At 43.4% G+C, this 26,180-nt stretch overlaps 1 protein-coding gene across 5 annotated transcripts in view; it reads right to left on the reverse strand.

Annotated features, from left to right (window-relative positions):
* Positions 1 to 24,557, reverse strand: part of LOC128699130 (uncharacterized) — a 46,481-nt gene extending 21,924 nt beyond the window's left edge. The window contains exons 1-4 of one of the 5 annotated variants that reach the window (XR_011393495.1): positions 24,090 to 24,369; positions 23,748 to 23,849; positions 15,262 to 15,309; positions 11,233 to 11,278 (exon numbers count right to left, since the gene is read on the reverse strand). Coding sequence is in view for 2 of the 5 variants with exons in the window: in XM_070096549.1 (XP_069952650.1) it covers positions 11,233 to 11,278; positions 15,262 to 15,309; positions 23,748 to 23,849; positions 24,471 to 24,546 (272 nt within the window). In the remaining 3 variants the exon portion in view is untranslated. Of the gene's footprint in view, positions 1 to 11,232; positions 11,279 to 15,261; positions 15,310 to 15,432; positions 16,598 to 23,747; positions 23,850 to 24,089; positions 24,370 to 24,470 lie in introns of those variants that run through there. The other 4 variants (XM_070096549.1, XR_011393497.1, XR_011393496.1 and 1 more) reach the window with 4 other exon arrangements.
* Between the last annotated feature and the right edge of the window lie 1,623 nt (positions 24,558 to 26,180).

The raw sequence follows: 26,180 nt of genomic DNA on the forward strand, positions 1-26,180 counted from the left end.
CCTCCCTGCCTGCTACACTCCCTCCCTGCCTGCTACACTCCCTCCCTGCCTGCTACACTCCCTGCATGCCTGTTACTCCTTGCCTGCCTGCTACACTCCTTGCCTCTATGCCTGCCTGCTACACTCCTTGCCTCTATGCCTGCCTGCTACACTCCTTGCCTCTATGCCTGCCTGCTACACTCCTTGCCTCTATGCCTGCCTGCTGCACTCCTTGCCTCTATGCCTGCCTGCTGCACTCCTTGCCTCTATGCCTGCCTGCTGCACTCCTTGCCTCTATGCCTGCCTGCTGCACTCCTTCCCTTCCTGCTACACTCCCTGCCTTCCTGCTTCACTCCCTGCATGCCTGCTACACTCCCTGCATGCCTGCTACACTCCCTGCATGCCTGCTACACTCCCTGCATGCCTGCTACACTCCCTGCATGCCTGCTACACTCCTTGCCTCTATGCCTGCCTGCCTTGAATTCTATCGTGTTTCTCACTTTCTTTACCAAAGGAACTTTAATAGAAACTTTCTTTGGGCCCACGGTGGCTTATTTCGCATTTGCACTCAATCAATAACCACAAAAACAATGGAATATAGCGAAATGTTTGGATGAATGCGCAGAGGCTTCCTCACTGACCCAGACTGACTCATGAATGTGGCGGGTGGATGTGTTCACTACGGCCGATAACCGAAATAACAGCCGATAACTGGGATAGAATTTCGGCCATTAAAGTGGGCGAAAACCAAATTGGCTGATATCCGTAATGGCCGATAACCGAGGGTACACTATTCAAAATATTGACATGTCGACCATATTCAGTTGTTACATTGTTCTTAAGCCTTTTTGTCATTCATGTAAAGTCAACTAGAACATTGTACATTTTACCAATTTTGCAAAGTCAATACCAGAGTGATAACCCACAAAACATGAACCTGTTATTTTCTTTCCTTCTATATTTTTAGGCAACCCTGCGCATCCCCGCGCAGGCACCGTGAGCCAGTCTGGTTTTGTTGATGCTTGAGTGAACACTAACCTGCACTCTCATTCAAACTTTTTACAATTATTTCATTGTACTTAGTGCTTGTGGGACTGAAATAAGCTACCATGGGCCCAAAGAAACTTGCTCGTGGTACCCCTGTGGTAAAGAAAGTGAGAAACACCATAGATGTGAAGGAAATAATACAGAAGTATGAGAGTGGTGTGAGACTTGTTGAGCTTGCCAGGATGTATGGGATGTATGAACTCTGCTTGGAGACAATTGTGGCCAGATTGTGTCCAAAAGAGGGATTTTGAAGGGTTTGAGGCTGACCCTCTGCCTGTTGTGGACTCTCTTGTGGCATTGGGGAACACCCTGGGGCTGGGGGTGAGTGGCGAGGATGTGGAAGAGTTGGTGGAGGACCACAGGGAAGAGCTAACCACTGAAGAGCTGCAAGAGCTTCATCTGGAACAGTATTAGACCACAGCTGAGGACCTTGCTTCAGAGGAGGAGGAAGAGGGAGTGGAGGAGGTGCCTTCTTCAAAGATTAAGGAGATTTATGCCAATTGGACTGATGTCCAAATGTTTGTGCAGAAGTACCACCCTGAGCAAGCTGAAACACGCCATCTTTGCAACAAGTTCAGTGACAAAACCATGTCCCATTTTAGGGAAATATTAAAGATATGCCAGAAACAGAGGACTGTGGACAGTTATTTTGTGAGACATGGGTCTAGCGACTCTGAAGCTGGTCCCAGTGGCATTAAAAGACAGAGAAGGGAAGTAACCCAAGAGAGGGCTTTGATACCTGAAGTCATGGAGTGGGATTCTCTTTCCAAACACTAACCCCAACTCCCCCTCTCCTCCTCCCTATCTTCCAGATGCCATCACCAATCTTCAATAAAGGTAAGTAAAAATGCTATTTTATATGTTATTTAGATTTATTAATACATAATTGAACACTATATTTGTTGAATGTAAAACTGCAATTATTTTTTTTTTTATTATCACACTGGCCGACTCCCACCAAGGCAGGGTGGCCCGAAAAAGAAAAACTTTCACCATCATTCACTCCATCACTGTCTTGCCAGAAGGGTGCTTTACACTACAGTTTTTAAACTGCAGCATTAACACCCCTCCTTCAGAGTGCAGGCACTGTACTTCCCATCTCCAGGACTCAAGTCCGGCCTGCCGGTTTCCCTGAACCCCTTCATAAATGTTACTTTGCTCACACTCCAACAGCACGTCAAGTATTAAAAACCATTTGTCTCCATTCACTCCTATCAAACACGCTCACGCATGCCTGCTGGAAGTCCAAGCCCCTCGCACACAAAACCTCCTTTACCCCCTCCCTCCAACCTTTCCTAGGCCGACCCCTACCCCGCCTTCCTTCCACTACAGACTGATACACTCTTGAAGTTATTCTGTTTCGCTCCATTCTCTCCACATGTCCGAACCACCTCAACAACCCTTCCTCAGCCCTCTGGACAACAGTTTTGGTAATCCCGCACCTCCTCCTAACTTCCAAACTACGAATTCTCTGCATTATATTCACACCACACATTGCTCTCCGACATGACATCTCCACTGCCTCCAGCCTTCTTCTCGCTGCAACATTCATCACCCATGCTTCACACCCATATAAAAGCATTGGTAAAACTATACTCTCATACATTCCCCTCTTTGCCTCCAAGGACAAAGTTCTTTGTCTCCACAGACTCCTAAGTGCACCACTCACCCTTTTCCCCTCATCAATTCTATGATTCACCTCATCTTTCATAGACCCATCCGCTGACATGTCCACTCCCAAATATCTGAATACATTCACCTCCTCCATACTCTCTCCCTCCAATCTGATATCCAATCTTTCATCACCTAATCTTTTTGTTATCCTCATAACCTTAGTCTTTCCTGTATTCACTTTCAATTTTCTTCTTTTGCACACCCTACCAAATTCATCCACCAATCTCTGCAACTTCTCTTCAGAATCTCCCAAGAGCACAGTGTCATCAGCAAAGAGCAACTGTGACAACTCCCACTTTATGTGTGATTCTTTATCTTTTAACTCCAAGCCTCTTGCCAAGACCCTTGCATTTACTTCTCTTACAACCCCATCTATAAATATATTAAACAACCACGGTGACATCACACATCCTTGTCTAAGGCCTACTTTTACTGGGAAATAATTTCCCTCTTTCCTAAGGAACATACTCTAACTTGAGCCTCACTATCCTCGTAAAAACTCTTCACTGATTTCAGTAACCTACCTCCTACACCATACACCTGCAACATCTGCCACATTGCCCCCCTATCCACCCTGTCATACGCCTTTTCCAAATCCATAAATGCCACAAAGACCTCTTTAGCCTTATCTAAATACTGTTCACTTATATGTTTCACTGTAAACACCTGGTCCACACACCCCCTACCTTTCCTAAAGCCTCCTTGTTCATCTGCTATCCTATTCTCCGTCTTACTCTTAATTCTTTCAATAATAACTCTACCATACACTTTGCCAGGTATACTCTCTTTTATCCCCTTTGCCTTTATACAAAGGAACTATGCATGCTCTCTGCCAATCCCTAAGTACCTTACCCTCTTCCATACATTTATTAAATAATTGCACCAACCACTCTTAAAACTATATCCCCACCTGCTTTTAACATTTCTATCTTTATCCCATCAATCCCGGCTGCCTTACCCCCTTTCATTTTACCTACTGCCTCACGAACTTCCCCCACACTCACAACTGGCTCTTCCTCACTCCTACAAGATGTTGTTCCTCCTTGCCCTATACACGAAATCACAGCTTCCCTATCTTCATCAACATTTAACAATTCCTCAAAATATTCCCTCCATCTTCCCAATACCTCTAACTCTCCATTTAATAACTCTCCTCTCCTATTTTTAATTGACAAATCCATTTGTTCTCTAGGCTTTCTTAACTTGTTAATCTCACTCCAAAACTTTTTCTTATTTTCAACAAAATTTGTTGATAACATCTCACCCACTCTCTCATTTGCTCTCTTTTTACATTGCTTCACCACTCTCTTAACCTCTCTTTTTCTCCATATACTCTTCCCTCCTTGCATCACTTCTACTTTGTAAAAACTTCTCATATGCTAACTTTTTCTCCCTTACTACTCTCTTCACATCATCATTCCACCAATCGCTCCTCTTCCCTCCCACACCCACTTTCCTGTAACCACAAACTTCTGCTGAACACTCTAACACTACATTTTTAAACCTACCCCATATCTCTTTGACCCCATCTATCCTCCAATAGCTGTTTATATCTTACCCTAACTGCCTCCTCTTTTAGTTTATAAACCTTCACCTCTCTCTTCCCTGATGCTTCTATTCTCCTTGTATCTCATCTACCTTTTACTCTCAGTGTAGCTACAACTAGAAAGTGATCTGATATATCTGTGGCCCCTCTATAAACATGTACATCCTGAAGTCTACTCAACAGTCTTTTATCTACCAATACATAATCCAACAAACTACTGTCATTTCGCCCTACATCATATCTCGTATACTTATTTATCCTCTTTTTCTTAAAATATGCATTACCTATAACTAAACCCCTTTCTATACAAAGTTCAATCAAAGGGCTCCCATTATCATTTACACCTGGCACCCCAAACTTACCTACCACACCCTCTCTAAAAGTTTCTCCTACTTTAGCATTCAGGTCCCTTACCACAATTACTCTCTCACTTGGTTCAAAGGCTCCTATACATTCACTTAAAATCTCCCAAAATCTCTCTCTCTCCTCTGCATTCCTCTCTTCTCTTCTGCAATTAATCTCTATAAAATGTATTTTTTTGTGAATATTTCTGAGTTTCTAGAACGGATTAATTGTATTTCCATTATTTCTTGTGTGAAATATTGCTTTGCTTTTCAGACTTTTCGAATTTAAAACTAGCTCCTGGAACGGATTAAGCTCGATATTTGAGGTTCCACTGTATTACGGTATAATACAGACATGCATGAACCAAAAACCAGACACGTTTGTCTGTTTACACAACTCCGCGTCCCACCACACCTCCCCCACTGCTGGTGGGGTGGGTTGGGGTGGCCTGGCCTGGCTGGCTACCATACCAACCACACCTGATTTTTTACAATACTAACTACTACTCATCTCACCGTACATTAAGACTACAAATATTTTCAGGTCAGTAATGAGTGAACTGTATATACATTTTATTGCTCTGGGACACTTTAACCCTTTGACTGTTTCCGACGTATAAATACGTCTTACGAGCCAATGTTTCTGACGTATTTATACGCACAAATTCTAGCGGCTTCAAATCGCGCGCCAAAGGCCTGGTAGGCCTACACGGGAGAGAATGGGTCTCAGTGGTCGGTGTGCACCCTGTGAAAAAAATCTGGGACCTAGCGGTGCATTGTGGGAACGCCATGTTGTCAGTCCATTTTCACCATGCCTCTCGGTAAGAAGTTCCTCACTCCTCGGCGGATTGGAGGTCTTTTGTTCCCAAGTGATAGCTCTAACAGCGATGAAAATGTCAGTGACAGTGAATTCAAGGGTTTTCAAGTGAGTGTTACCGAAAAAAGTGCCCAGGATAACGTAAATAGTGACGAAAACCCAGATGACCCACAACCTTCGACCTCTGGTGCTGTGCCGGCTTGTTCACATTCACCTTCGCCTGTACCAGGACGAAAGAGGAAACTATTTGGTCGTTTACAACACCCTGATGATAGCAGTGATAGTGATAGTGATAGTGATTTCAAGGTCATTGAAAGCAGTTCTAGTGACAGTGAGAGTGAATATTCCCCAGTGAAGCGCCAGTATGTACGACGTAGCATGCGGTCTGGTAGTGTTTCATATGTTGTTCCAAGGGGAAGGAGAAACTCTGGGAGCACATCCCGTGGCCCAACACCACGACCTGATAGTGAAGATGACGATATTGTAACGATGGGTATGAATGGTGACAGTGAGGGAGGAGGCAGTGGTGGTGATAGTGAGGGTGGCACGGCCCATGTGGCACCATCACCGGGCCACGCTACTAGCCACGCGGCTGACTCAGCAGAACAACCAGCCTCACCCTACCCCACACTGCCACAACCTGCACCACCACAACCTGCACAGCCACAACCACGGTACAATATCCAGACCCCACCAGCAGACCGCATCTGGGATTGGCAGGACGGTGACGAGTTTGTTCCCAGTCCTCATGACTTTGATGAAACACAAAGTGGAATAAAGCCATCTTGTCCACTTGGGAACAATGCCAGTGAACTGGACTGCTTTGAGTTATTCTTCGATGAACCCCTGATGGACATCATTGTCAGGGAAACCAACACATACTGTGAATACACCATGGCAAATACAATTCTCTCACCAAAATCACGGCTACACAAGTGGAAGGAGACAACTGTGGCAGAGATGTACCTGTTTTTTGCCACAATAATGCTTATGCCACATGTGTATAAGCACACTGTCACCACATACTGGACAACAGATCGCCTGATTTCAACTCCAGGTTTTAGTGACATTATAGGTGTCAATCGTTTCCTGATACTGTTGCGTATGTTACACTTTTCAGACAAAACCAGGCCTGACAGAAGCGACAGGTTATATAAGATAAGAAATGTGTTTATGTACCTGAAACAAAAGTGCTGCATGTATTTTTATCCCTTCAGGAAGCTTGTTATTGATGAGTCCTTGATTTTATTCAAAGGAAGACTCTCATTCAAGCAATATATACCAAGCAAGAGGAAACGCTTTGGTATAAAGCTATTTGTACTGTGTGATTGCAGAAGTGGTCTTGTTTTAGATATTATTGTGTACACTGGCAGTAATACTTTGAGAGATACCATGAAGTTATTGGGTATCTCTGGTGATGTGGTTCGAACAATGATGGAACCATATCTTGGTAAGGGGCATATGTTATTTACTGATAACTGGTACACAAGCCCCTTACTCAGTGATTTCTTGCGAGTGAACTTGACAGACGTGTGTGGCACAGTGCGTGGTAATCGCAAACATATGCCAAGGTTCGACGCTGGCACTCGCAGAGGTGAGGTGCAAGCCTTTGCTGCCAATGACATCATGGCATTTCGGTGGCATGACAAACGTGATGTCACATTGTTGACATCAGTTCACACAAACGAAATGGTACCCAGTGGCAGGGACAACAGAGAGACCAATGAACCCATTCTAAAGCCTGCAGCTGTCATGGACTACAACCTCAATATGCGCTTAGTGGACAAATGTGACATGCAGATTGGGTTTGCAGACTGTGTACGCAAGAGTTATAAGTGGTATATCAAACTTTTTTTCCATCTTGTTGATATCTCTATGCTAAATGCTTATAACATATACAAGTTGAAGACCAACAAAACACCAAAATATGGTGAATTTTGCCTGTCAGTAATCAGACAAATAATTGCAAAGTACAAAGGAGCAACTCCTGCAATAGACCAGCGCCCACAGACGTCATCTCGTTTGAGGCCTGGTGATCACTACCCCATACAACTGCCTCCTACTACTGCCAAGAAAAATGCTCAGAAGAGGTGTTATGTATGTATGCATACCACAAAACGCCCACAAACACGCAGAGACACTCGTTTTATGTGTGAGGAGTGTGAAGTGCCCCTCTGCATATACCCATGTTTCAAAGAGTTCCACAAGCTGCAGCAGTTCTAGGAACGTGCTTAGTGACTGTACATATGTATATATATTATGGAACAATAGTAATAAACATTGTTTTGTATTGTTTGTTTGTGTAAACAAAGTGTATACACAAACTAATAGTGATAAAGTTTGTTCTGTTATTGTGTTGTAAATAATGAGTGTATATTTGAACAATGCACCTTACATTGGTCTCACAGGCCACATAAGTTACCTGGAAAAGAAAAATATTGAAAAATGCAAGAAACCTTTGAATTAGAGTAAATAAAAGAATACCGGGTGGGCGGCAGTCGCCGCTGTTGCCATACGCACGTCGATTTCTGCAAACTTTGCGGCTCTATATCTCGGTAAGTACTGATGGCAAAAATTTTTTTTTAGGCTTAAAACACTAGTAAAAATATTCCTAACATTTTCATAAGAAAAAATAATTTTTTTTTTTTTCGAATATTTGGCGACATAGAATGACAGTTTCAGAGAGGGCCCTGAAACAGTCAAAGGGTTAAATGTCATAGTATATTACTTGTGGTTGGGGTGAGGTGGAGGTGGCCTGGCTACCATACCTACCACACCTGATTTCTTACAATAGTACTCATCTCACCCTACATTAAGACAACAAATATTTTAAGGTAAGTAATGAGTGTACTATATGTGTATTTTACTTTTTTGTTTTTTTAATGCTTAGTTCTACTGTTAACTTAATATATGTTAGTGTAAATTTGTAAACTAGCATTTATATGCATTTATAAGTGAAAAAAAAGTGTTCCACTTTACAGTGGTAGGCCGGAACCTAACCTGCTGTATAAGAGGGGCCCTACTGTACCTTGTACATGTACTTGTACAAATAGATATTATTTTTATACAGGGCTTGGGAGAATGTGAGCATTTGGCCTGCTGCCCTGCAACAGGAATCTTTAAGATGAAATTGTTAATTAAGGACTGTATGCATACATCTCACTTAAGTCACCTGTACACAAGTGCTCCTGTCCCCCCTGTTCCTTGTCATGTACCCCTGGCTGTAGAACATAATTTAACAATTTGAGCATATGCCTGTCTTCATTTTTTTTATTTAATATTTTGTCAAATGATGCTGGCTATTTTGTATTGTTTTCATTATTTGTTAATTTTATTCTTTTTTTGTGTCGTAATATTTTTTTATGGCTATGAGCACTGAGTGACCTATACAGTCAAGAGTGCTTTGAAAATTTCAAAACTATTACAAGGTCCAGAAATAAAGATGTTGCAAATAAGAGATCATAGGGCCCAGAAATAAGGGATTAGAAATAAGCTACATACTTAGAAACACGGTTGGAAGTTGAGGTCAAAAAATGTCTGAAATGGGCAGCTATGCTTGAAGAGCAGCACGGTATGATTAGGACTAGTGGGTTTAATGCTTGGTTTTATAATAATAATAATAATAATAATAATAATAATAATAATAATAATAATAATAATAATAATGGTATGCTTGAAGAGGAATGCAGGATGTTACAAACTTGTGCTCTTCTTTGAACTCTGAGTGTGATAATCTATGTATTTCAGTTAAAAAAATGAAGTACATATATATGTCAGAAAATGCCTCCAACTACTCCAAAATATGCAATAATAATAAATTTTTATAGATTTTTCATGTGATTCTTTAAAAATGCGATATATTCTTGCACTATTGTAATGCACACTAATTTCCAAATCATCAGACTATACTAGGGTATGTGGCTTTCCTTTCAAATGGTTATCCAAGGACATTTACAAGAGTAAATCAGCATTTTCACAACATTTATATGCCATACTCTTTGTTATGCTACACACTGCAATCATGTCCACCTCATTGTTGCAGATTCTAAATGTACAAGTTTTCCAGAAATATGATTCCCATTATACTTGGTATGACAGTGGGTATGCTGAATTTCTCGCAGGCACAGTGAATTGCTTTTTGCTGTGTTCATGTACTTGACATTCAGGGTAATGACCACTAAGATTCTGCCTCATGGTTCACTGTTCACATTACCTGGAGTTTACCTGGAGAGGGTTTCGGGGGTCAACGCCCCCGCGGCCCAGTCTGAGACCAGGCCTCATGGTGGATCAGGGTCTGATCAATCAGGCTGTTACTGCTGGCCGCATGTTACTGCATGCTGCTGGCCCGGTTAGTCAGGTACTGACTTTAGGTGCCTGTCCAGTGCCTTCTTGAAGACAGCCAGGGGTCTATTGGTAATCCCCCTTATGTATGCTGGGAGGCAATTGAACAGTCTTGGGCCCAAGACACTTATTGTGTTGTCTCTCAATGTACTCGTGGCACCCCTGCTTTTCATTGGGGGAATGTTGCATCTCCTGCTGAGTCTTTTGCTTTCATATGGAGTGATTTTCATGTGCAGGTTTGGTACCAAGTGTACATTATCATGTATCTCTCCACAATTTTTTTCTGGTACAATCCGTAGACTCAGACCTCTCAAGGGTTCCATTATGTTGTTGAGGGGCTCTTGATCCAGAGAACTGGATTGGGTCTCCCCTTCTTGGATCAAACATAATAGCCTCCAATTCCCCAGATGCTGTATGACTCGCATGGGTTTAGACAGACACCAGTGGCAAAGAGTGTTGATACGAATTAAATTATTATAATCAAAAAGAAGCGCTAAACCACAAGGGCTATACAGCGATACGAATTAAAGAACAAATTATTTCTCAACTGTAAACAGGCTCCTGGCCATTTACAAAGTCACGTCGTCATAAGCTTCTCTCTTTTATGTGCGGGTTGTTTGTGTATTGTTCCAGTCACGGTTTAGTTAGTTAGTTTAATATGTTTATTATGCACCCCATACCCATCCTGTGGGTGGTAGTCAAAAGATTACAGAGGTACATAATGGGTCCAGGGACTGGACCTCAAAGTTTTGATAGCTGAGCAAGTTACCGAGGTAATGAATTCACAATTTACAAAGGTAATAAACTCACAATTTACAAAGGTAATGAACTCCAGGTAGGTCTAGTCACAATCATGACAAGTTACAAAGGTATTTACAGATTACAGAGGTACATAGGTTATTGTGCCTTTTTTTGTTATTCCTGGCCATCTTCCTATTGCTCTTGGGTATGTAAAACCACATTCACATATTTTCAAATTGGCCAAATGAAACGAAGCTACTGCCCCAATCCTACCCTAGGGTCAACATAGCACCAGACAATGCCATACTGTCTTCATTCCCACAGGCGGAAACTCAGAGTGGACAAAAATGAAAAAAACGGTAAGTGAATAAAAAGGGAAAGAAGTCAAATTTGAGAAAAGAAAGGTAGGGTTCAAGTCCTCTCAATTAGAAATATGTGCTGCCACCACCTACTCTAAGTAGAGGTGGTGAAAGTAGCTAAAGTCATAGAAAGGAGACAGAATTTGGGTTAGAGCAAGAAAAACCCAATGGGAAATAATACGAGAGAGTTAAAACAAGGTTTTGATTCTGACATGTACTGGTTCTTAGGGTAGCTTGGCCTGAAAATTGAACAGTAGGCACTATCAGGGGCTTGATTCTCCGGAAAAAATGGTAAATCTATATATTCTTCAATTTAATCTCTGACAAATGGATTCTACATACATGGTTCAAGGGGTTAGTGAAACATACCCAAGAAAAACTTACAATTTAATGCAGTGTTCCTCCTTTCTTATACACATTACAGGGACATCTGAAATTGAAAAAAAAAAATTACAAGTATCATGTATGTAAAATACAAAATAATGGAAACACCTTGAAATTTTAAACAAATTTATTTTAATATGGTCTAGGACCACCTTTGGCAGTAATTACTGCTTGAATTCTATGAGAAGTTGATTCATACAATGTTTGAATAGATTCCAGGGGTATTTTTGTCCATTCTTCAGCTAAAACAGTCTCCAGTTCCTTAAGTGATGATGGTGGAGGGTATCAACTTCACTTGTTTTTCTAAAATGCACCATAAATTTTCAATTATATTAAGATCTGGGGATTGGGGTGGCCAGATAAGATGCTCAACCTCACTAGAATGTTCCTCGTGTCACTCAGAGACGATTTTAGCTGCGTAAATTGGTGCATTATCGTCCTGGAAGATTGCATTCCATTCTGGAAACAGTGTTGCAACCATAGGATGAAGTTGATCTGCTAAAATGTTTAAATAATCTTGACTTAATTCTGCCATGAAGGGCAACCATTGGGCCTGCAGATTTCCAAGATATAGCACCCCAGATCATCACAGAACCTCCTCCGTGTTTAACAGTTGAAAGAAGACAGTCGGGATCACATGCTCCTTTTGGCTGTCTCCACACATATACTCGGTCTGAGGTTGGAAATAAGGTGAAAGATGACTCATCGGAGAAAATGACATTCTTCCACTGGTCTAAGGACCATTGTTGATGATTTTTACACCACTCTACACGCTTTTCAACATTGGTTTTTGAAAGTAAGGGTTTCCTAATTGCAGCCCTCCCATAAAATCCAGCTTTATAAAGTTCCCTTCTTACAGTTTTTGTGGAAACTGGGTTATGGAGGTGTTCTTAATTAAGCTCTGCTGCAATTTTGGGTGCTGTAGTCTTATGATCCTTTCTAATAATCCGTGAAAGAGTTCGACGATCCCTATCTGACAGCTTTCGCTTCCTTCCAGAGTTTTTCTTTGATGAAGAGGTTTTTCCCTCTTTCGCATAGGCCGTCATCACCTTCGAGACTACCTCTTGATACACCAAAACGTCTAGCTGTTTTCGTTATGCTACAACCACCCATATGAGCACCAACAATTTGACCTCTTTCAAAGTCTGAGATGTGTCATTTTAGGGATTTTAGTTAATATCTCTTGATAAATCTGCAAAAAAAAAAAAAAAAAAAAAATCTTAGCAAAAAGAAATAAGCAAAACTAATAATAAATCATAAAAACATAATAGCAAAATTTCATGATTTTATACAAAATTATTACAAGAAGATGCTTGGTGTTTCCATTATTTTGTCCACCCCCCTGTATTAAAATCCAAAATATAAAACAGTTGTAACTTTTACTATAGCAGGACACTCCTAATTGATAATAGCACCTATGACACTGGTCAAGTAAATGACTCAAACCACAGTTTCCAAGGGACTCCCTTGCTGTATCTGAGTACTTCCTTAACCCTGATGGTCTAATATTCCTTCCTCAGGCTAGCACAGAGGCCTTCAGGGATGGTTACCTGGAGTTTACATGGAGAGAGTTCCGGGGGTCAACGCCCCAACGGCCCAGTCTGTGGCCAGGCCTCCTGGTGGATCAGAGCCTGATCAACCAGGCTGTTACTGCTGGCTGCACGCAATTCAACATACAAGCCACAGCCCGGCTGGTCAGGTACTGACTTTAGGTGCTTGTCCAGTGCCTGCTTGAAGACAGCCAGGGGTCTATTGGTAATCCCCCTTATGTATGCTGGGAGGCAGTTGAACAGTCTCGGGCCCCTGACACTTATTGTATTTTCTCTTAACGTGCTAGTGACACCCCTGCTTTTCATTGGGGGGATGTTGCATCGTCTGCCGTGTCTTTTGCTTTTGTTGCGAGTGATTTTCGTGTGCAAGTTCGGTACTAGTCCCTCTAGGATTTTCCAGGTGTATATAATCATGTATCTCTCCTGCCTGCGTTCCAGGGAGTACAGCTTCAGGAACTTCAAGCGCTCCCAGTAACTGAAGCGTTTTATCTCCGTTATGTGCACCGTGAAGGTTCTCCGTACATTTTCTAGGTCAGCAATTTCACCTGCCCTGAAAGGTAGTTGGTGTGAAGCAATAATCCAGTCTAGATAGAACAAGCGACCTGAAGTGTGTCATCATCGGCTTGGCATCCCTAGTTTTGAAGGTTCTCATTATCCATCCTGTCATTTTTCTAGCAGATGCGATTGATACAATGTTATGGTCCATGAAGGCGAGATCCTCTGACATGATCACTCCCAGGATGAGGCAGAAATGCAATTTTTTTTTTCCTAATCTGATTTCAGTGAAATTTTTACTGTAATTTAACAAGCTTTTCAAACCTGCACACTGTAACTGCTACAAGGTTTGCCTAAAAATATCAAGGGGGAAAAATAAGTCAATTTTTTATGGGGTATCATTCTAATGTAGAATTTGCAAAATTGATACGATGTACAATGTTCTAGTTGACCTTATATTAATGATAAAGGGCTAAAGAACAATGTAACATCTGGATATGACCAACATGTCAATATCTTGGATTTTAAAAAATGTTGAAGTATGTTTTTTTAATTAAGGAATATTTTGGGAAAAAATCAATAAAACAAAAATGGTAAAGGATATTGCAAATCATTGTTACTTTGTAAAACCATGATTGTTCAATAATGTGTTCAAAAATCTTGACTATGTTCACAAATTACTGAAAATTCTATTAGTAAAGGAGAATAACTTCTGTGAATAGAAATAGTTTCTGTGAAAATCTATGTATGTGAAACACAACAAGTCAAGGGAAGAGCATCATCCTCTTATCTCAGCACTGCAAGGGTAACAGCAGCGCCACTTCCCAGGCCCATCTAGGTGTCAGAAGAGATTCCACATAGTGTAATTTCAAAAAACTTTCACAAAACTAATAATTTTTGGAGTATAAGATGATGTCATCGAAGAAAATTCCAAATTCCTATAAAAACATAGAAAATGGTATACACAAGCAGATTGCATCAAAGTATGGCCAGGTTTATGCACTATTTTTCAAGAGAAAATTTCATATGTTTTCGATTTTTTTGTGTGTGAATATGCCTCTCCCCCTTGTCTTTAGATTACATGCTGTCTGATCTCTGGTAGTACTATCTTTCTCCAGGGGCTAAGCTTAGTTGGCTCTAGCAAATTACTGGCACAGCTTCAGGGGTGCTTGGTTGCTGCTAAACCTACAAGAGTATTACTGAGTTTTGTCACAGAACTCACAAGCAAACACTATTGCTAAAAAATAAAAGATTTTCCAAAAATTATGGAGGGACATGATTTACAAAACACTAGCACATATTCATCAAAAACAATAAAATGACATCAAAACTAAGTCACTTATAAAACTATAATACTAAGACAAAAAAATAGATATGAGATAATGTGAATACACAATAAAACTTAACACACACTTATCAGATGCAACAGGACAAATCCATAAACAAAATAACATGAAATATAGTTTAGCATGAATGAAACAGGAAAGTAAGAGACACAGACAGTTGTATAACTTATATAGCAAAAATAGGTATGAAACTAGGTTAAGTTACAGGTAGAGGGCAACTTAGAGAAAAAAAACATAGGAACATTAGAAACAAGGAACATTGCAGCAGGCCTACTAGCCCATGCGAGGCAGATAATAAATGAAACAGCAATAATCTGAAAGATAGGTTAGGAAAAGAATATTAAGGTAGGTCACAGGTTCAAGACAAAATTACCTATAACCAGTTTTACTCCACATTTCTGATAACTAACAGCAGAAATCTAGTAAAGCATTGAACAGAAAACAGACTTCAAAATTGGTAGGCTAAAATAGGCTAGTATAAAACAAAGCTAGACTAGTAGGGGTTAGTCACAAGGTAATACATAAACAATAATTTTAAACCTTAAATTATCACTAATGTTACAGCTGACTCTAATCATACTACCGGTATTATTTATGCTATAATAAGGCAAGTTACAAGGCACACACATTTGACAGACCTTCTCTAGGGTAGCATAACTGCTGGATGCAGCTGTCTCCTCCAGTGGCTGTCACAAAAAAATTGCATTAATCAATACATGGGCTTTTCTACCTATACCCACATTAATCACTCACAATTTTCCCCAGACACTGGCCAGAAATCCTAAGAGAAAGTGGAGGTTTTGTCTTACTGTATGGGCCTGACGGAGGAGGTCATATACGGTACATCGAGGTGCCTCTACCATATTTCCCCAGGTCTCATATGTGAAGACACGTGGGAGGCGCCATCTGCTGATCACGGCACGTCTTGTCCAGGTGGTGTATGGTCATAGAAGAATGAGCTGATCCCTCCCAGACCCACGCCTCGTCATTCAAACTAGGGCTGCCAGTTCTCCCTAGCTAACTTAACCTAGTATTTGCCTGCATTATCAGCCTATTACTACCTATTTTAAGGTCTTAGGTCTACATTATTATTATCTACAGTTGCCTCAATAACCCTAATATTAGTGTACTAACAGTAAACTACCTACTTCTTCCCTGAAGGGTAAATCTATAAATTAATAAGTGCCTACCATCCACGTTCGACAATCCGGGAGAGAACGCTTTTGTTTGGGTGGGTTTAAGGGCCACCCAGCTCAGCCGTTCCATTACGGCCTTGCTGGGACCCCTTTGTACGCCGTATCTGTCCTGTGGAACTTTAGGGACCAAATAAATTTCCACATCCTCCCGCCGGCGAAGGTAGGCGCTAAGTCTAGATCAAGTCTGCCTCCCGCAGGCCCTCCCAGTGGGCCCGGGACTTGAGCGCCATTTGACAGGTCGTCCGGCCGCTCAGCTCGGTCAGCCTCTGGTCTAACTTCTTATGTCCCGGCCCCACCGTGTGGACCTCGAGAGGTAAAAGCCTGTTGATGGGTCTTATAGTCTCGACACCATTCATTCTCACCTTCACCATTCTCAACCGCCCAGCCTTGTCTGGGTGGGTCGACACTACCAGGCCAAGAGGCCAGTATGCCCTGGGCACCTCGGATTCTACTAGCACCAGGTCCCCTTCACTTAGCATCATCTTATTTGCCTCGGGGTCTGCACCATAGAAATGTTCCTGCAGGGCTGTCAAGTAATCCTTGCACCACACCTGGTTTCATTTGTCCAGGATGTTCACCAGTCTGTTGTGACTCCTGTGCAGTTCTTCATTGATGGGGGGACCATACACAAATAACCCGCACATAAAAGACAGAAGCTTACGACGACGTTTCGGTCCGACTTGGACCATTGACAAAGTCACACTAACAGAGGAGGAGCAGGACGGCTATATATAGGCAGGAAGAGGTGGAGATAGTAGTAGTGGTAGTAGTAGTAGTGGTAGTAGTACAAGAATTGTAAATAATACCGACAGGATGAAATTTATGGGGGGACCATCTGGCCCATAATAATCCAGCTCCTTGGAAGACTGACTCAAAATTGCGGGGAAGGGCTCAATCCTCCTTCCAAACAGCATGTGATTGAGGGTGAGAGCTTCCTGCTCGTCAATCCCATTTTGCACGTAGGTCAGAGGCCTGTTATTGACTCTTGCCTCTATCTCAGCTAACACTGTCCTCAGTTCATCAAAGCTCACTCTCCTGCCGTGCAAGACCTTCGGAATGCACCTTTTGACTGTGCCCACCATGCGTTCATAGAATCCCCCTTGCCAAGGCGCTCTGGGAGCTATGAACCTCCACTCGCACTCTATTCTCTTCAGGTATTCTCGTACTTCTCCGTTGTCCCTGAGATTCCTGAAAACTTTATCGGCTGCTCTGAAGCTCGTGCCATTGTCCGAGATAATCAATCGCGGGCATGAGAATCTGGCTGTAAACCTCCTGAACAACTTCACGAAAGTCTCTGTGGACATATCTTCCGCCAACTCCAAATGCACAGCTCGAGTAGTGGCACAAGTAAACAGGCAGACATATACTTTCTGAAGGCCCACCCTATCGTCTTCTGGGTTCTTCAACGTGATAGCCCCAGTATAGTCTATTCCCACAGTCTCAAAGCGCCTGTCACTATGTACCCGCTCCTGAGGCAGCAGTGGTGGACCCGGGTATGGTAGGGTCCTCCCATCATACCGCCGGTAGACCGTGCAACTCTTTAGCACCCTTTTGACGGCAGCTCGGCCCTTCAGTACCCAGTAATTCTGACGTAGGCAGGTGAGGGTATCTCCAAACCCCCCCATGTAAGGTCCTCTGATGGGCATCTTGTATCAATAGCTCTGACGCCCATCCCTCCTTTCCCAGTAACACGGGATGTTTGGCCCCTTAGCTGAGCTCAGGGTTTTGAATTCTTCCCCTGCATCTTATTAGCCCAGCATGATTTAGGAACAATCCCAACAAGTGGACCAATTTACTGTTCCCTGAGTCGTCGTTGGACACATGTCCTGACGCCATAACCTGCTGCCCTGTCGTCAGTACTTCCAGCACTCCTGGAAACCTCTCCCTTTGGTACTGCCTTAACCAATATTCTCTGGGACCCACGAGAGACAACTGTCGACCCTGGCTTACCTTGTCATGCAGCTTCCTCACAAATCGAAATACCATTTCCGTGACTCCTATAAGTTTCCTCCAAGAGGAGTAGTGTCTAGGGTCAAATAATTCAGTGTCGGGTTCCCCCACAAAGTGTACTATGCTGCTGGTTGTCTCCCCGAATTTCTGCTCCGACCAGCAATCCTTTGCCGGCAACCAGTCTGGGCCATTGAACCAAATCTCGCTTTTACTCAGCTTTTTGTGTGTTACCCCTCGGCTTATCAGGTCGGCTGGGTTTTGATCTGTAGGCACATACAGAATTGTTGATGTTGACTGTAGCTCCCGTATCTCCTTTACCCGATTCCTGACATAGGGGAGCTTAGACCTGTCGTTCTGGACCCACTGTAAGGCCACCTCCGAGTCTGTCCATACATAGGTGTGTGTCACCCTCAGGTTACTCAACACCTCCTCTACGTACTTACCCAGTCTTGCTCCCAGCAACATCGCCATGAGCTCTAGCAATCCTTCAGGGGTGTCACCCGCGCACGACTGGTGGCCACACTGACCTGGTCCCCGGCCACCAAATACACTACTGCCCCATAGGCCCTGGAGGAGGCATCACAGAAGACATGCAAGTCATAGTCCCACTCGGTGCACCCGATGGACCTGGGGAATGTGAACTCATGCAATTCTGCTAGATCTTTGCTAACCAGATCCCACTCCTGGCAGTGGGTCGTCCCAACCTAGGTTCAGCTCCCAGGTCTGTTGCACTAGCATCCTCCCTCGAATGGTGATGGGTGTCAACAAACCCAAAGGATCGAAGGCAGTCTGCACTTGACTCAGCAAGGACCTCCTGGTCAGCTTCCCTTCCCCATCAGGTTTCCTCTTTAGCCTAAGTCTGTCTTCCTTGATTTCCCACTCCAGTCCCAACACCGATGTTACCTCAGGTACTGAGTAGCCAGCATAGTCACGTTCCACAGTGCCCCGCAACGTTGGATTGTTTGTCACCCATTCTCTCAAAGGCATGTTAGCCGAGAGCATCTCCTGATTAGACTCTCGGTAAATGTCCATCAACAGCCTTTCATCTGAGGTGGTACCTTGCATGTTGTCTACATAAAATAGGGTCTTCAGTAATTCTTTAAGCAGGCTGTTACAGTTCAGAAGGTGGTAGTCTATGGTGGCCTGTAATAGGAATGGTGAACTAGTGGCACCAAACAACACTGCCCTGAATCTGTAGGTATCATATCCTCGCTCGGGCACCTCCCTGTTAGCCAACCACAAGAACCTTGTGTAGTCCCTGTCTTGTGGCTGCAACCCAATACGTAGGAAGGCTTTGCTAATATCTGCCGCATAAGCATACTGTTCTGTCCTGAATCTCAACAACACATCTGCTAATTTCTGCATCAGGGAGGGCCCTGTGAGCAGTCATTCAACGATGGGTCTCGGGGACTTGCCTGTGAGCTGCAGTTGAAGACTACTCTGATGGGAGTGGTTACTGACTCCTTGGTGACTGCCATGTGTGGAAGATAATGGGTGTTTTCCCCAGGGCTGGCACTGGGCACTTTCTCAATGAACCCAAGGGCCAACTGTTCCTTAATAATATCATCATATTTCCCCATCAGACCCTTCTTGGTCAGGCTGTTCACCAATGAATTCAACTGACCCCGTGCCTTCTTGAAATTAGTGGGAAGCGTTGGGTGTACCGGTTTCCATGGGAGTCGCACCCAGTACTGTCCTTCCCTGAACTGCACATGGTTCAAGTAATCTCGATACGTCTCTTTGTGTTCAGGGGGTGGCTGGTCACCCTTAATCCCTACTACATCCAGGTCCCATAGTTTATGGACTGGCTCACTGTCAGATATGCCAACTTGCGTCTCTGACAAGTCTTCGTGTACCCCAATCTGCATCACCAGTACAGCCTCAGTTGCTGTAATACTGGAGCCCTCCTTTCCCGGGGTCGCAGGGAAATGAGCTGGTACCCTGCCTCCTATGATGTACCCCACTGGAGTCCTGTACAGGCCAACACCCTCCTTGATAACCCTTCTTGTAGACACAAACTCGTCTATGTAATCTCCTCCTACCAAGATTCCTACATTACTAACGTTGTCTGTAGCAATGTCTGGTTCCGCTAGCTTCACACCTAACTCCCTCAAATGTTTGACTGCTGCGGCCAGTCCCTTAGTGGTAATGATATTGGGCAGCCTCTTCACTATCAAGGCTGAAATTTCCCGTCGATGCCCGGCTAACCTGACCGTCACATTGACTACTGGATAAGACCTGCGTGGGACTTCCCCACCAAAACCTTCCACCTTCATGTCAACTTTACCACCTGTCTTCAGCTTCAACCTAATTGCTAGACTCTCTGTTATAAAGGATCTCTGTGCCCCACTGTCGTAGAACAAATGGGTCGTTTCAGACTTCTTCCCATTCGTAACCACCGCCATTATGGTGGGCAAGGCCACCGAACCTTGAAACTGCTCACCAGAACAAATTCAAGGTGCCGCACTCACCACACTCATCACTGCTTCCGACTCGTCCTTGCTCTCCGCCCTTTCTTGCTCTTGCGGTTTGCTCTCCTTAGCTTGTGCTGATCTGGTGTCATTAGGACACAGTGCACTGTTGTGCCTACCTTTCCGGCAGCCCCGACACTCATTGAGTTGGGCACTACAGTCCCTGGCAAGATAAGATAAGATTTCGTTTGGATTTTTAACCCCCGGAGGGTTAGCCACCCAGGATAACCCAAGAAAGTCAGTGCATCCTCGAGGACTGTCTAACTTATTTCCATTGGGGTCCTTAATCTTGTCCCCCAGGATGCGACCCACACCAGTCGACTAACACCCAGGTACCTATTTGCTGCTAGGTGAACAGGACAACAGGTGTAAGGAAACGTGTCGAAATGTTTCCACCCACCGGGAATCGAACCCGGGCCCTCAGTGTGTGAAGCGGGAGCTTTAGCCACCAGGCCACCTAAATGTTCTCCACAACACTTGAAACAAAGTCTCAACTCCCTTAGTCGTTGAACCCTTTTGTGATAGGTGGTGAAGCTCGAGCACCATGAACTAGCATGTTCTCTTTCACAAAACAAGCACTGTCTCATACTGGCCGCTTTAGTGGCTTCTCCCTTGGCCCTGTGGGTGGAGGACTCGCCCTGGGCATAATACGTGCCGACCCTAGTAGGAGGTGGTTTAGGTCTATCTCTCAAATGTCTGGGGAAGTTGACCGACTTCTCCTTGGTAGGTAATTTCTCCCCCTGACCTATGCTCAGGTGAGATATGAGATCCCCTAACCCTTCAACAATTTGTTTTATCGTGAACCTATTCGTCCGATATTTTAAGTGCAACTCATGCACTGTAGTGCTAGCCAGTTTCCTCTGAATCACCTGGCTAAGGACCCATTCTGAATCATCCTCATCATGCAAATCTCTGAAAGTATTTGTCAAGCTCATAATTTCAATACAGAACTTCTCTAGGCTTTGACAGTCATGTCGGCAAGCCTCTAGATCCAACAACCGATAAAGTATGGCCACTTTTATCTCTTCAGTGTTGCCAAACATGTCTTCTAATTGGTCTTTGGCATGTTGGTAATTAGTGTCAGTAATCTGGTAGTGCCGGACCGCAAATACTGCAATTTGACGACATCTGACAAATCGTTCCTGTCATCTATCTGGGCTTTAAACTGATCCCAGAAAGCAATGTACTCAGGGTTCCGTCAAATGTCGGAAAATTCAACTGGGGCAACCTGGGCAACATACTGACAGGTGTGTGGCTGTTTGGGGTACCTGCGGTGTTCGACACCACCCTTGGAATACTAGCCTTTAATGTACTTAACTTATCTCTGTACGTATTCATCTCCTGATGACAATCTACATCATCCTTAGTGAATTCGTCCAGAGCCTACCGAAGACTATCCTGGGCTTCATCATCCTCAATAGCCTGTAGCTCATATGCTGAGAATGCTTGTTCATAGGCTTCCCATTTACCCCAAACGCTTCAAGCAGTCTTGCAAATCACCGCAGTCTACGTTACTGCGTTGGCAAGTAGCCTTGCACCTGTTACGCATTCTGTTCAGATGCCCTTTGTATGCCGCCACTGATCGTTTTAAGATAAGATAAGATTTCGTTCGGATTTTTAACCCCGGAGGGTTAGCCACCCAGGATAACCCAAGAAAGTCAGTGCGTCATCGAGGACTGTCTAACTTATTTCCATTGGGGTCCTTAATCTTGTCCCCCAGGATGCGACCCACACCAGTCGACTAACACCCAGGTACCTATTTGCTGCTAGGTGAACAGGACAACAGGTGTAAGGAAACGTGTCGAAATGTTTCCACCCGCCGGGAATCGAACCCGGGTCCTCCGTGTGTGAAGCGGGAGCTTTAGCCACCAGGCCACCGAACCAGACTCTCCTGAACTCCCATCTGCCATTGTCTTAGTTTAATGAGGAGTGTGACACTAATTGTACTTTACCTGTTCAACTGCCTCCCAGCATACATAAGGGGGATTACCAACAGACCCCTGGCAGTCTTCAAGCTGGCACTGGACAAGCACCTAAAGTCGGTTCCTGACCAGCCGGGCTGTGGCTCGTACGTTGGTTTGCGTGCAGCCAGCAGCAACAGCCTGGTTGATCAGGCTCTGATCCACCAGGAGGCCTGGCCACAGACCGGGCCGCGGGGGCGTTGACCCCCGGAACTCTCTCCAGGTAAACTCCAGGTACCCAGTTCACCCCACATCACGTCACGGTGTTAGGTAAGAATGAACGAGTCTCAAGGCTTCTCAACAAGCTTAACAATTCCCTTTGTTATATTGACTCTACTCTGAATAAAAAATGTACACTGTTAGCTCTCAAATCCCAATTGAAATGTGTATCGATGTGAAAGCTTAAAACCTAGCAATTTCCTGTATAATGCCAGCAAATAATTACAGGACTTAACCTAGTCTCAGGTACAGTTCGCAAATCCCACATTAAAAATGAATCAAAGACAGTTAAAAATCACACAATAAAAAGTGCAGTATATAAATTAAAATCCCTTGGTTAACACAAATAAATTCAACAATTCAACTTGTGAAACAGTAAATGAATAATGTATGTAAACAGCTTGGCCTAACTGCCCAGCTTACTCAGTCTAGCGTGGATGGTTGGATAAGGTACATCCTAACCTAACTAGTGTGCTATAGCTTAATTAAACCTGGCTTTAGAACTCCCTGTAAATAATAACTAAGTTAAATCTGTCCTAGCTACTATAACTGTTATAAATATTGCACAAGCCTAGCCTAACTGAGGCTACCTTGCAAATCCACTGTAAGTAATTAACACACAAGTTTCCTACTCTGGATTACTTGTAATCACTGTAAATAATTAAATTCACAAGCTTCCAGGACACTTCTAGGAGTGTGACACTAATTGTACTTAACCTGTTCAACTGCCTCCCAGCATACATAAGGGGGATTACCAACAGACCCCTGGCAGTCTTCAAGCTGGCACTGGACAAGCACCAAAAGTCGGTTCCTGACCAGCCGGGCTGTGGCTCGTACGTTGGTTTGCGTGCAGCCAGCAGCAACAGCCTGGTTGATCAGGCTCTGATCCACCAGGAGGCCTGGTCACAGACCGGGCCACGGGGGCGTTGACCCCCGGAACTCTCTCCAGGTAAACTCCATGTAAACTACCTGGCCTGCCTGTAAATTACTGCAAATAATAACTTCTGTGTATAGTCAGCTTGGCCTAGCCTGTGTAACTCTGGGCCTAGGTGTGCTAACTTAACCTAACTCTGTTAAACTGGTTCCTAACTGTGGCCTAGCTATGTTAATTTTAACCTATCTATTCCACATCACGGTTTTCGAAGGACCACTTTGAGAAAATTTGTCTGGACTGCCTCCAAGTGAGTCGCCTACCCTGGCAAGCTCTGTTGACACCGAGTTCTGAGGTGGATACCTCAGCCTCACAAGTGGCTTATAGGACAAATTTTCATAAATGATTGATGTTGCAAGAAACTCGCCTGCATGCACATATAAAGGACTAACTTACTTGGTGTTGCAGCATATATCCTGATCTTCAACTTCCCTAAGCTTAGCCTTAGCCCCTTTGGACTTCCCCTCAGAAACCACGTGCAACCGGGAGCCTTAATTCCTGCAATATTCAATCGATATTAGTGACCTGCCTGCACCTCAGAAATTCCTATATCCAAGGGAGTGTGTATCCCCTAGTACAACTATGCAGACACGGACACTAGCTTCTAGATAGACAAGAGACACTGGTACGTACTGGGCATGCACTGCCAGCTGCACACAGGCATACAGATCAACTCACTCACAATTTTCCCCAGACACTGGCCAGAAATTTTAAGAGAAAGTGGAGGTTTTGTCTTACTGTATGGGCCTGATGGAGGAGGTCATCTACGGTACATCGAGGTGCCTCTACCAGATTTCCCCAGGACTCATATGTGAAGACACGTGGGAGGCGCCATCTGCTGATCACGGCACGTCTTGTCCAGGTGGTGTATGGTCATAGAAGAATGAGCTGATCCCTCCCAGACCCACGCCTCGTCATTCAAACTAGGGCTGCCAGTTCTCCCTAGCTAACTTAACCTAGTGTTTGCCTACATTATCGGCCTATTACTACCTATGTTAAGGTCTTAGGTCTACATTATTATTATCTACAGTTGCCTCAATAATCCTAATATTAGTGTACTAACAGTAAACTACCTACTTCTTCCCTGAAGAGTAAATCTATAAATTAATAAGTGCCTACCATCCACATTCGACAATCCGGGAGAGAACGCTTTTGTTTGGGTGAGTTTAAGGGCCACCCAGCTCAGCCGTTCCATTACGGCCTTGTTGGGACCCCTTTGTACGCCGTATCTGTCCTGTGGAACTTTAGGGACCAAATAAATTTCCACACAGCTTATCTTTTAATTATATTGCATATATTTCCAACACCTGAGTTACAGAACTATGCACATAATAAATAGGGAAGTACATATTAAAGACAGTCATGAAATCTTCACAACGAATATTTATCTCACCTTAATTAACGTATGACCCGAGGGCTTCATTACACAAACATGACTTGCACAGGTATGCCATTCAGAAAGATGCCCAGCATCTCTGTGAGGACAGTCAGAGAGCTCTAACAGTTAATCATGTGTTAACAGACTGTCCTATCTTTTAGAGAGGATGCAGACTCCACTTTCTACTTCAATACCCTGACACATTTATCTTCCCTCTCTAAAAATCCCACCTTTGATTCACACTCCTTTTTAGCTTTAACAGAAACTTAACTTTCTGTTGCAATTTAACTGTTAATTTTACAATTGCACTAACTCTCAACTCCATTATCCCCCGCCCTTACAACGGAAACCTTACGGCTGTATGAACCATGCAAGTTAGGCACTTTTTGATATACAAGAGGGCCACACTTTACAGTGACAGTGCTTCACTTTACAGCATTTCAGTAACGCAGCGGTTTTCAATTATACCCATTCTTCATTTATTCAGAATTCCTACAATAAATATATTCGACACACACACACACTGACACACACATCTACGTATATATATATATATATATATATATATATATATATATATATATATATATATATATATATATATATATATATATATATATATATATATATATACATATACATATATATATATATATATATATATATATATATATATATATATATATATATATATATATATATATATATATATATATATATATATATATATATAATATTTTTTTTTTCCTTTTTTTTATTATCACACTGGCCGATTCCCACCAAGGCAGGGTGGCCCGAAAAAGAAAAACTTTCACCATCATTCACTCCATCACTGTCTTGCCAGAAGGGTGCTTTACACTACAGTTTTTAAACTGAAACATTAACACCCCTCCTTCAGAGTGCAGGCACTGTACTTCCCATCTCCAGGACTCAAGTCCGGCCTGCCGGTTTCCCTGAACCCCTTCATAAATGTTACTTTGCTCACACTCCAACAGCACGTCAAGTATTAAAAACCATTTGTCTCCATTCACTCCTATCAAACACGCTCACGCATGCCTGCTGGAAGTCCAAGCCCCTCGCACACAAAACCTCCTTTAACCCCCCCCTCCAACCTTTCCTAGGCCGACCCCTACCCCGCCTACCTTCCACTACAGACTGATACACTCTTGAAGTTATTCTGTTTCGCTCCATTCTCTCCACATGTCCAAACCACCTCAACAACCCTTCCTCAGCCCTCTGGACAACAGTTTTGGTAATCCCGCACCTCCTCCTAACTTCCAAACAGCGAATTCTCTGCATTATATTCACACCACACATTGCCCTCAGACGTGACATCTCCACTGCCTCCAGCCTTCTCCTCGCTGCAACATTCATCACCCATGCTTCACACCCATATAAGAGCGTTGGTAAAACTATACTCTCATACATTCCCCTCTTTGCCTCCAAGGACA

Source organism: Cherax quadricarinatus, chromosome 54, assembly GCF_038502225.1.
Source record: "Cherax quadricarinatus isolate ZL_2023a chromosome 54, ASM3850222v1, whole genome shotgun sequence".
Classification (NCBI taxonomy): domain Eukaryota; kingdom Metazoa; phylum Arthropoda; class Malacostraca; order Decapoda; family Parastacidae; genus Cherax; species Cherax quadricarinatus.